At 39.6% G+C, this 12,887-nt stretch overlaps 1 protein-coding gene across 2 annotated transcripts in view; it reads left to right on the top strand.

Moving 5' to 3' along the window:
• Nucleotides 1–11,062, top strand: part of BRD10 (bromodomain containing 10) — a 40,508-nt gene extending 29,446 nt beyond the window's left edge. For both annotated transcript variants that reach the window (XM_075278361.1, XM_075278352.1), the window contains exons 5-8: nucleotides 1,646–1,735; nucleotides 4,367–4,482; nucleotides 5,050–5,207; nucleotides 7,330–11,062. In XM_075278361.1, coding sequence (XP_075134462.1) covers nucleotides 1,646–1,735; nucleotides 4,367–4,482; nucleotides 5,050–5,207; nucleotides 7,330–10,580 — 3,615 coding nt within the window. In that variant the 3' untranslated portion in view covers nucleotides 10,581–11,062. The remainder of the gene's footprint in view (nucleotides 1–1,645; nucleotides 1,736–4,366; nucleotides 4,483–5,049; nucleotides 5,208–7,329) is intronic.
• The last annotated feature ends 1,825 nt before the right edge of the window (nucleotides 11,063–12,887 follow it).

Here is a 12,887-nt window from a genome sequence, read left to right as displayed (position 1 = left end):
AAAACAAGATTAGCGATGCCTGAATAGCTTTTTTTAAAGGCTATTCACGCATATGTGGGGCTCATACAGCAAAATTTTGCTGATAGAGCCCCTTTAAAGAGGACCTTTCATCAGATTGGGCACAGGCAGTTCTATATACTACTGGAAAGCTGACAGTGCATTGAATTCAGCGCACTGTCGGCTTTCCCGATCTGTGCCCTGGGTAAAGCGCTATCGGTCCCGGTACCGTAGCGCTTTACAGTCAGAAGGGCGTTTCTGACACTTAGCCAGGGACGCCCTTCTGCCCAGCAGCGCCTATCGCGCTGTACTGTGGAGCTGGGAGGAACGGCCCCTCCCTCTGCTCACACAGCTCGTCCATAGACGAGTATTATCAGAAGAGGGAGGGGGGAGTTCCTCCCCGCTCACACTGTACAGCGTGATAGGCGCTTCTAGGCAGAAGGGCGTCCCTGGCAAACTGTCAGAAACGCCCTTCTGACTGTAAAGCGCTACGGTACTGGGACCGATAGCGCTTTACCCGGGGCACAGATCGTGAAAGCGGACAGTGCGTTGAATTCAGCGCACTGTCAGCTTTCCAGCAGTATATAGAACTGCCTGTGCCCAATCTGATGAAAGGTCCTCTTTAATAATGAATCACCTAGAATTTAGGGTTTTTTGACACTAAATGCACCCTGGCACGGCAAATTAGTTTTGGTGAATATAGTCATCTGGAAAATTGGCTGTAGGCAAATTTTTTATCACCTCTGCACTATGATTCTCACAGAAGAAGTGGATCATTGAACCACAATCAGTTTCATACAGGCTAGACTGAGAATTAAACCTTAACAATAGTAACAATATATAGGCTGTGATCGTATTTCTAGGCTACAAAACCAAGAGTAGCCATCAATTGGCCACGAACTCACTTCTAGGAACAGATCCGAACACATGCATAGGTATAGTCAGGAATAAAGCCCTAGGACTCCCATTGAGTTCAATGACATTTTTTTTACAGGTTTAAAAAACACGTCAATATACACATAAAAATACACATCAAAATACACGTGTAAAATGTCATTGAAGTCAGTGGGAGTCTTATTTTTACACGTGTATTTTTTACATGTTTATTTTGCCAAAATACATTCGTGTTTACTCCGTGTGAACGGGCCCTAAGAGTTCAGACTACAGTTATAGGTGACAGAATGACAGTGCAAGATAAAGGCAGAATCCAGAGGCAAAATAAGATCAAGGGGAAACTGAGATTGAACACAAGAAAACTAGCTGAAAAAGATGCACCTTAATTCAGAGGCAATAGTATAATAATGTTTTTATTGCGTTTATACTTGTTTTATAAACCATTTTATTTTTAAATTGAAATTATCTATATAAAATTTTACATTTTGTAGTTTTCATACTTGTCACTAGATGTCAGTGCAGCAGATGTCATCTTCTGACTGGTAATTCAAGCAGTATGAATGTATTTATGTGCTTGCTGTTTATACAGTGCCAAGTCATTTGTTACACTGTAGTTGGAATGTATTCAGACAGGTTCCTGAGGATTTCTCTAGGGCCAGTATAATGGAAAGCTAGTTAAGTAAGAAAGTTTTATTCAAACATGAGGGAATCATGATGGGCAAATTTTGATTATACATTTTCATTTTATTTTCAGCTTGTCTGTACCAATCTTACTGAGCTCAGGGAACTGATTAAGAAAATAAATAGAGAGCTGAAATGTATGGAAAACAATAAGAAGAAATCGGTAAGGTTGTCTGTATCTGTAACATTATCATTTTAAAGGGATTCTACCATTGAAATGAATTTTTTGGGCGATCATACGTTGGAATAGCCTTTAGAAAGGCTATTCGTCTCTTACCTTTAGACGTGGTCTCCGCCGCGCTGTTCCTTAGAAATACTGGTTTTTACCGGTATGCAAATTAGTTCTCTCGCAGCGATGGGAGTGGGCCCCAGCGCTGAAAATGCGATGGGGGCGTCCCCACTGCTGCTCGAAAACACACTCCAGCGACGCCTCTATCTTTGACTGGATCCTCCCCTTCTTTCGTCGTCTTCCTTTGCGTCACCTCCGACGCCTGCGCAGTTAGCTCTGCCAGTGAGACACCAGCAGAGCCGAGTGCGCATGCCGGTCGGCGGCCATTTTTGGGAGGCCACTCTTGCTCTTGTAGTTCAATATAGGAGCCTGTTCCGATGTGTGATCGCCAAAAAAATTCATTTCAATGGTAGAGTCTCTTTAAGCTCTCATTTCCACTCTACATCCACTATGAGATTCTTGTCATGGCTTGTTGGACAGAGATTGATTCAGTTTGTGATATTTTGACTGCGTTATGACTTTTACTTTTCTAAGTGGTGCAAACTGAAAGGGGGGGCAAGTTCTTTTTGTGTAGCTGCTGAATACAGTAGAACTAGAAGAGGAAACTTTTCACATTAAATCATTCATCTACTAGAGCAGTGATTGTGAACCTTTTAGAGACCGAGTGCCTAAACTGCAACCCAAAACCTATTAAATTATTGCAAAGTGCCAACACACCAATTTAACCTTACTTTTGTGCTGATTCAAAATTGCAGATGGTTATGGACCTGCAAAATACAGTCATGTAAATGGGTCTTTACCAAGCTTCCAAAAATACAAACAATTTTGTACACTATATACATTGCACAGGATCTGTTTTCTAGTGACCATGCAAAGTTGTTATAGCCTATAATAATATCACATCTGCCATAAAACAGATACTGTATGATATAAATAGTGAAGGCCGCCCCCCCGCAGTACAATTTTCCCTACAGTAGCCCCCACGCTGAACAATCTGCTTCATAGTGGTCCCCACTTAGTATCATATGCTCCACAGTGGCCCCCCGCACAGTATTAGATGCTCCACAATGGGCCCGAGCACAGTATTAAATGCTACACAGTGGCCCCCAACACAGTATTAGATGCTCCACAGTGGCCCCCTGCACAATATTATGTGCTCCACAGTATTATACTGTGCGGGGGCCCACTGTGGAGCATCTAATACTGACTCTTTCAGGTGTATAGGAGAGGTTTGTAGACTTGCTCTGTGCAGTGAGGGGGAGTAGATAAGCTATGACATACCGTATATACTCGAGTATAAACCGACCCGAATATAAGCCGACCCCCCTAATTTTACCACAAAAAACTGGGAAAACTTATTGACTCAAGTATAAGCCGAGGGGGGGAAATGCAGCAGCTACTGGAAAATTTCAAAAATTAAAATGGTCGTAGTTTTTGGGTGCAGTAGATGCTGGGGAAAGGGAGGGGGTGTTTTGGTTGTCTGTCTGCCCCTTCCCTGAGCTTGAGGACTGTTTTTTCTTCCCCCACTTGGAATTCAGTCTGGCTGAATATAGGGTATCTGCAGTGTTCCTATTAACCCCTTCCTGATGGAACAGGAGCACTGCAGATAACCTATATTCAGTAGATAGGGTACTGTCAGACACATGGATACCTAATGTGTATGTGTTTCACAGTCATTTTCTACTTTTGTATGTATTCTAGGGAAAGGAGGGATTAAGAACTTTTATTTATTTTATTTTATTTTTTTAATTTTGCACTATTTTATGGGAGATTCTATACATTGACATTGTGGCTGGTCATAAACCCCCCTCACCCTCCTAAAAAAAAAAACAAATTTTTTTTTTTTTTTTGCTGACTCGAGTATAAGCCGAGGGGGGCTTTTTCAGCACAAAAACTGGGCTGAAAAATTCGGCTTATACTCGAGTAAATACGGTAATCTATTTTCAGAAATAAATGCAAAGATGGATTAGTGGGGTTATCTAGAGTGGTGTTATTTTATGTTGTAATTATGTTTGCAATGACTAAGAATTTGATCTGAAATGCATAGGAGGCTGGAAGCGCTTCTTTTTCCAAGTTTATTCATGGTGGGTTGACACTACTTCTCAGATACAGCAGAAATTTCACATAGAGAACAACGAACATCACAAACAGACTATGTGAAAATAACGCTGAAGCTAATCATTTTAGGAACTTACCTCCTACAGGGTCTCCCTGCACACCTTGTTTCTTAAATAGGTCAGAATTGATATCTTCAGCATCACTGCATGCATAAAACAACACACATGGGAACACGTGTTAATAGATGAAGATGTAAACTTGTCCTGTCTGGTTTGGACTGATGCACAGACTAATTATAACATGACACAACTGCTTATAATGAAGGGGTTAAATGCATGTATACAGCTGCACTGGGCTGAGGCGTATTGCACTGCTAAAATAATACTGACATATTCAATGTTAAAAAAAAAAAAAAAATTGCTGAAGGGCTTCTTTAATGATTTTGGTAAAATAAGAGATAAAGAATATGGATTCACTAATAGAAAACTGTCTAATGTAATGTTTTAGGGAAAGTGGCACTTCAGGAGACAAGGCGTGAAAGAGCTACACAGCACCTTGACACGTCTGCTAAATGAGCTGTTGCCATGGGAACCAAAACTACAAAAAGCTTTTCAGAAAAACCGGTAATAATGTTATGTTATCATTGCATTTTATTTCCTGTTACTATTTATATGCTTAAATAAAAATCTTGTTATGGCTTCCTAACAATATGATTATGGAAAAGAAAAAAGACATTGGATATATGATTACTCCACTGTATGCACTACAGAGGACTGCATTGTTCACTATTGTGTACAGCACCATATACTTTCCTGGAAGCGCTAAATCTGTAATGTAGAGGGTTATCTAGTTAGTTGCTACAGGATCACTAACATTTTAGCGTATCACTTTGGGACGTTATAATGCTATATGCGTTTGTATTTTTCCTTGTATATGATACGTTATGGCATTCTAAGGTAATTGATATTGCAATATCTGCCTTTTGTTTAATTTTTACAAACATATCTTACCATTCTACCATCTATGTAGATAAACTGACATTCACATTTAAAATGAAGAGATGTCTTTAAGCTACTAGGTTTGCTGAGTGATAATTGAAGTTAAATGCTGATATAGCAGGTAACTGCACTGAAAACTATTTCAAAGGGAGTTCATTAAATTACTTGACTATTCTTTCTGTCTTTGTGCAGGGCACGCCTCAGAAAAGATTACGATGATTTCCTAAAATTGACAAATTCAGAAATTCTTCCTAAGGAATCATATAACTGTGGAGAACTTGAGGCTAAGAAATCTCCAAATTCTGTTTCTAAAACATTTGCCACTTGTCAAGAGGAAAAAGACTCTCCTGGTATGAATTTGGATTTCTTTTGTTTTAATCTTAATGAATATTTTCAAAAATTAATACAAATGTGCAAATGTGTGCAAGTGCCTGTGGCGACTGACAGAGGTAGCAATGTACTGTATTCAGATAAAATATGCATCTGAACATTTGGGCCTATAACTAAGCAACCATCTAAATAAAGAAAGTGAAAATACAAACAAATGAGGCAGAGTTCCAGAAGTCTGAATGGTGACTAAACTTTAGGGATGAACCCTGTTAAGTGAAAACTAAATTAAATTCAACATCTAAGACCAAACCTGTTAAATGAATTACTAATAAGGCTATGCTATGCTGTCTATGCTGGAGTCTCCAACGGTGTCCGTAGAAACAGAGTAGAAAGAAACGCCCAGAAAAGAAGCAAGAAGGAGAGCAAGGTTGAAAGGTTTAGCAATAATCTCAAAAAAAGAAAGGAGGATTGTCGTCCTCCAATAGCCACATCTAAAGTCGCTGCTTCCCCAGAAATCTTGGGTACCCTGAAAGAGAATGCAGGGAGTTCAGGCTGAAAAAAAAATGGCATCGTGGGGGGCAACATGGTGGCTCAGTGGTTAGCACTGCAGCCTTGCAGCGCCAGGAACAGCATCTACAAGGAGTTTGTATGTTTTCCCCGTGTTTGTGTGGATTTCCTCCCATTCTACAAAGACATACTGATAGGGGAAAAAATGTATATTGTGAGGCCTATATGGGGCTCATAATCTACATTTTAAAAAAAAATGGCATAGTGGGTATTTTGAAGGGAAGATCCTTCATTCTCTGGATATCTTCTGCCTTGGGGTACCAGTTGGTCAGCAAAAGTAGGGAGGGAGATTTCCATAGGGCTGGGATGCATGAACGGGCCAGACTGAGCAGATGTTTAATTATCGTCTTACATAGGTGTTTATTGGAATGTCCTACTGTTTAAAAATGTAGAGAACAGGCCATTGCTGTATTCCTCCCAAGAAATCACCTGCCCCACACAGTCTCAAGACACATGGAGAAACGTGCTCACTGCATAGGTGTGATTTTGGCACAGAGAAGAAGTGAGGCAATTTTGTGGAGCTGAGGTCTGGTTCACATCTGCATTGGTAATCTGTTTGTGGAAGTCCACATGGGGACACTTCTGAACAGACTACTGAACACATTGGCAAGCAGTATGCACACGGATCCCATAGACTATAATGGGGTCCGTGTGCTTTCCGCACGGTCTCTGCACGAGTCATGCGGACAGGAAAATAGATCATGAACTACTTTTCTGTCCGCATGTTCCGTGTGGAGACCGTGCGGAAAGCACACGGACCCCATTATAGTCTATGGGATCCGTGTGTTTTCACTGCACACCGCTTGCCACTGCGTTTGGTATTCCGGGTTCCCATGCAGACTCCCCCAAACAGATTACCAGTGCAGATGTGAACCAGGCCTTAGACAGAATGTCAATCATACTGGGACCATTAAACATTGAAACCAAGACTTTGGCACAGAGATTAGGGGAGGCAATTTTGTGGCGCTTAGAACATCTCCCACACTGGACCATAAGACGTTGAAATCATATCACAGTAGATATAGACATTGCCTTTACCATGATTTATGATTACTAGAAAATCTAATATAAATACAGATCAAGTATGCATGGTAAAGGTATATTACATTACACAGGGTGAGAGAGAACAATCGTACACTCCCAGACAATGGACTTGCAGTAAACACAATATTATCTTTGTCTTTACATAGAGAGATAACATCACTGTCTAAGCCTCTGTCAGCAAACTGCAACTAGCTGATCTGACTGTTCTGATGGCAGCGGTTTAGATAAACAGCTCTGAAAGTATGTTCTAAGAACTCTGCTCCCCATTCCCCCGAGAGCAGTAAGTCACGTCATCCGACCTGATATCAGATGACTGGGTGCTTTACCAACAAATTGTGAACAATTGGAGGAATAACTTCACATGGCAGGAAAACAAAACAGCATTGATAAAGCAATGTATTTAGGAAATCTCTTGAATTTACACAAACTAGCAATATAGATTGGATCCTTAAGATGAGAATACCCCTTTAACAGTATAAAAATAGACTTGTATTTACTGATTTTTTTTTCTATCTGTTATTTATTTTGCAGAAAAACTTGCAAAATTAGAGGTGGGAGTATGTGGAAAAAGCAAGATAACTAGGCAGGACTCGTGTTTGAAAGAGTTGCCAGGAAGAAGCTGTAAGCGCCTGAACAGACAGTGCAGTTCTACAGATAATGAAGAAAATGATGTTTTTCCACAAAAGAAAAATAAATTAAGCCCCCATGAAGTCTCCAGTTCTTCCTCAGAAGGCAGGGCACAGGTAAAATGTTTAGAAGACCAACAACAAATTGATCCAGATGTTACAGAAATAAGGGAAGATGCCATGTGTGTTTCACCACTGGATACTTTGAAAGGGACCAAACCAATTCAGGCATTACTAGCAAAAAATTTGGGGAACAAAGTGACCTTAACAAGCCATGTTGCACAGTCTTTATCTGTTTCTCAAAATGTTGAAGATGTAGTCCCAGTGCAGTCTGCACTATCTGGTCAGACTTCTTTAAAAACTCCATTACAGATGATGTACAAGCTCCCAGATGGACACTGTGTCCCTGTTTTACAGAACCCTTCTGTGAAGATTCAGGTACAACCTGTATTGGATACCAAAACTGGAGACAAACTAATGCAACAGGTTCTGCTTCTGCCTAAAAACCTATTCATTAAGCACAAAGATGAAAAACTTTTGAGAGAGGATAACCACCTCACTCAGCCAGATATATGTGGCAAATTTGTTATGCCTAATGTTTCACCATCCATTTCGTCTGTAGGTTATATTAATGCAGAGGAAACCGCACAGCCCGTCACAGCATTTAACAAGACTACAGTACATTCCACAACGTGTTCAACTGTTGTCGTTTCCCAACCATCAGTAACAAGCTTTGCTTGTAGTACCACAGTATCATCTTATGAAACTAGTAAAAGCAGTGCTCCCATCTTAACAGCAAGTTCACCAGCATCAGTGGTGCCATCTGTTATGTGCACACCCATTTATTCTGACTTTGGAGGTCTCGCATCAAATACTGGCAAAACTGTTATGGCTAGCCACATAGTAAATTCATCACAAACAGATACATCTGAAGGAAAACAGGAATTAAAAACTGTATGTATTAGAGACTCCCAGTCAATTCTTGTAAGGACTAGGGGTGGTAATACTGGGCTTGTAAAAGTACAACCAAGCCAAGAACAAGTTAGTCCAGTCTCAAATTCTATTTTTACGGTTACCCCACACCTTCAGTCATTCTTAGTCTCAAGAAATAAATCTGCTCCTCCAAATTATTCTCCAATAATTTCATCTCCTGGTCTGCAGACTTCATCAATTTCTGGTGGTAGAAACTATCAGTCAGAAATAAACACTAAGTCTACACCACTTCAATATCCTACTTCAAGGATATGTAACACTGCAGAGAAGTCCGTGCATTCTTCTAATGTCACCACTGTTCATCCAGGTAATAGGCCTACTGTTTCACAGGATACGACTAATATCGGAAATATTCCTGCTTGCAGTAGTAGCGGACAGAGTGCTAGCACTATTAACAAGAATACACATCTAAAACAAAGAGAGTGTAGTATTTCTGTTGTTCAGCCGGACACCACTACCCCTCCAAAGGGTGATTTACTCAGTGGATCTTCCCTTCATAAAGTTGTACTTATTACACCCCCTTCTATCCTGCCATCCACAAATCCTCCAAAAATAAGTATGCTAACAACATCAGCAGTGACACCTCAAAAGTTAGTTTTTATCAACACTCAAGTTCCAACTAGTTCATCAAATATAAATGTTGCACTACAAACCTCAAAACCTGCCGCTCCCACTATTATTGGCAAAACATTTGTTAAGCCTACGGAGTCTCCTCAGATTATATTAATACCTTCGACTATGACTTCACCAATAAAAACAAGTTCTGCATCTATTGTGTCTCAAGTTAAGGATGTAAAGATTGGTTTAACTATCGGACAGACTATTGTTAATTCCACTAGCGGTGCAAAAAATGTTCTACCTTTTAATATTTTACAAAAAACATTGGGCAAAGCAGATGCAAATTCCCATAAAGACTTTGCCATTTCCAGTGTAGAGAAATTTGACTTAAAAGGACAAAATGGACAAATTCCAAGTTCAAACCTTATACATACTGTGCCTATAACAAAGGCACCTATGGCATGTCCTGTGATGGCAACCGCGAAACCAGTCTCAGTTCAGTCTTGTGGTAGTGACCTTTTAAAGACTTTGCCACCTTTTTCAAAGAGTGCGTGTTTTTCAAATGGAGGGAGTACTGTAGCTTTATCAACTGTGAAAACTGGGCATCTTTCATCATCAGTTATGCTGTCCCCTACACAGATGACTGGACCTGCAAAAGCTAAATTATCTTCTTTGCAAATACCTGTAACAACCACTTCTCTTGGAGAAAGCTCACATTCAAAAACTTCTATGGCAGGGGCATGTCAACCAGTAAATAAAGAACTTCTGGAAAAAACTCAACATGTCTCAGAAAGGTTTCCTAAAATGCTCTCAACAAATGCCCCCATGACACAGGTGGCAGTGACCTCTCCTTTAATACCCGCTTTATGTAAAACCAATTCTGTGAACTCTCCTTATCAAAGTCTACCGCCATTTTCATCCACTACTGTTACCCAATTAAATCCACAGATAAATGACCCTTGTACCCATCAGAAACTGGTCATTAATACTAGCACACCTTTAGCACCTGGAACTCAGATTACCATTAATGGTACGCGATTAATTGTCCCTCCTCAAGGACTTGGGGCAGGAAGTCATGTTCTACTGCTATCAACAAATACTAAACAAGGACTTTCTTTACTTGGCAGTAGTGGGCAAACATGTCCTAGTACTCTCCTGAGTAACACCACAGTGCAACAGCATTCTTTAAAGCAAAACTTGGCACCAGTACAGAGTTCAGGGCAACCCTTGAAGACTGCCTATTCTGTTGCCACTACTAAAATGTTACCCTCTGTACAGAATATAACTCCGTTTGTAAATACGACATCTAAACTTGGGTCTCCATGTCCTGTGTCTTCAATTGAAGGGATTTCAACATGTCCTGCGTTGGCTTCTGTACCTCAGCCTCGTATTGTTCCATGCATACCACAGGGCAGCTATCTGCAAACAAGTAAACTAATGCAGTTACCTAAAAGTATACCAGTCAAAGAAGTTATTTTAGGTAGGGGCAACTATCCTACCAATCCATCACCTGCTTCAGTTGTTTCAGAACACAACATGGCAGATGATACCCGTTTTGTTTATCAGTCTAAAACATCAGAAAATCAGCACACTGTAGCATCCTAAATAAGAATAAATGTGATAAAAAGGTAGCTTTTGTGGCACTTACTTCATGCTGAACTGATAATACTTGTTCCACATGTTCGTCAATGAGTATGGTTTACATAGTTGACTTTCCGGTTTTTATTTCCTTTTTTTTTTAGGTTCACATTAGTATGGAATCTGCTTGAAGTAAAAGGGGATTCACTTTTGATCAGCCAGTATAGTTTGCAATTGATAGTCTAGCTATTTGCACTTCTATTTGAATATTTTAGCAGTTTATCTAGAGCAGTATTTGTCTTTCTACATTTGTAAAAAAAAAATAATTTTTTTGGGAGGGGGGGGGCATGGATATTTATGTATTCAGAAGGTTTTAGGCTAAATTGTAAAATTGTACATATTCCTTGCCCTTAACATTCTTTACTAAATATTATGTATAAAGGACATTGTCTTATTTATGTTTTGTTTACATAATGTATAGTTTTTTAAGTATTTTAGTATTTTTCAGAACAGTGTACTGTTTAGCATTAATGCAGACTATTCTGCCTGTAGAAAATAAAAGTCATGTTATGATTTTATTGTGTTTGTTTCTTCAAAACATAAAATTATGCTTAATGGGGTTGTCCAGACATACTCTACTGGTCGATTGGATTTCAGGAGTGGACCCTGAATAGGCCTAATCTATTAGAGTAGAATCTCTGCAAAGGACTGGCTTGGTGTCGGACAGTAAGAACTTATTCACATTTCTGTTGTGTGTTTTGTTTTTTACAGACATGTACTGTCTATGTTCTCCATACGCAGCACATGGTCCTTTTGAGTTAATTGATGTGTTCTGTGTATAAGGTGTTCAACCGTTTTCTTTATCTAAATGCCATAGTTTTTAATGTTATGGGAAAATTGATCGCACACAAATGAAAACCGTGAGCTGTGATTGGTGCACAAAAGGGACCAAAATAGAACGTTTTTTTTTCCAGCGCTCCATGTCAAAAATTGGACACGCGCGCGCACACACACACACACACACACATTTGAAATCTAAATAGGACCATGTGCTGTCTGTGGAGATCGCCTAAAGCACAAATCCTTTCCTTGCTCCCAGGTTCTGACAATAACATTTACTCATTTACGTCATATTGAAATGTGATGATCCAAGTACAACATCTGTGTTACTATTGTTACTATCTATGAATGGTGATGGATGTGTGTGTAGGTTGGGTTTTTTACTTGTTTTTTACCATCCTGGGACTTCATGGTAGAGTCTCCTATAACTGTGTCTATTGCATCACATAATATGGATTGTATGGAACAGAAGTATAGTAGTGTATTATACTAGTGATTGCTCCTCCTAGTGTTCAAGTCCCACCCTGGAGCTAAGTAGTAATAATTTTAGATATTAAAATAACATATTGTAATGAATTTACAACAAAATTAAGAAAACAACACAACTAAACTTCTTAGCACTGACATTCCCAAGAAAAAAAGTGAATATTATTTGGTATTGATTCATCTGTATCTGTACAAGGTAAATGCTGCAAAAAAAAACAAACATATCCTTAAAAAATCTGATACATCACATTTCCTCTTGGTTGGTTCAAAGGGCTGTATAGTTAGCATAGTGCTTTTAGGACAATATTACGATCATCAAGATGGTACCCTAGGGATTTTGCAAGAACCTAGTCTGCTAGCTGCTGAAATAAAATCTCAGAACCTAGCGGTGGTTTACAAGATCTTGATCAAAATTGTTACCAAGTGCTGCTACCTGCACTTTTTAATGTACTGCTTAGAAAATCTGACCGTGTTCTGAGATGAAGCACTGAAGGGGAGGTCGTATTCTTTTCTGCTTAGCTGAATATTTGTGCTGATAGAATCAATAAATACTTCCCTTTTATGCCTCTTTGGTGATTCACGTGTGCCAAGGTAGTGCTATTGTCTGAAAAAGTTCTTACATAAGACCCTTTTATTAGAGATGCTGCACTCTTCAAAGCCTCCAGAACTACTCTTTGAGCTTCAGAAAATTCAGAAAGAGTGTGCCCCTCAGGTCTGGAGACCAGGTTCCCTCAAAGAACTCTTAGCATACTACAGCCCCCACAGCCCTTTTGCGGGAGTCTTTGGTAATCAGAATTACTGGGCAAGGATGCCATGCTACTCCTTATTCCAGATCCTTTTCTCTAGGGTACAGGGGAGACTTTTAAGAGCAGGGAACTGATTGGATGCACAATTTCATTGTTCCTAGAATCGACATAGCCATCAGAGAGACCCATTTTTCTGTATTAAAGATATTTTTTCCACCCACAGAGTTTGGTTTTTGTAATCGGGAGTCTACAAGAACTTCTA

Source organism: Leptodactylus fuscus, chromosome 1, assembly GCF_031893055.1.
Source record: "Leptodactylus fuscus isolate aLepFus1 chromosome 1, aLepFus1.hap2, whole genome shotgun sequence".
Lineage (NCBI taxonomy): Eukaryota > Metazoa > Chordata > Amphibia > Anura > Leptodactylidae > Leptodactylus > Leptodactylus fuscus.
The sequence above is the reverse complement of the archived record's forward strand: the minus strand, read 5'-3'. Positions and strand labels throughout refer to the sequence as shown.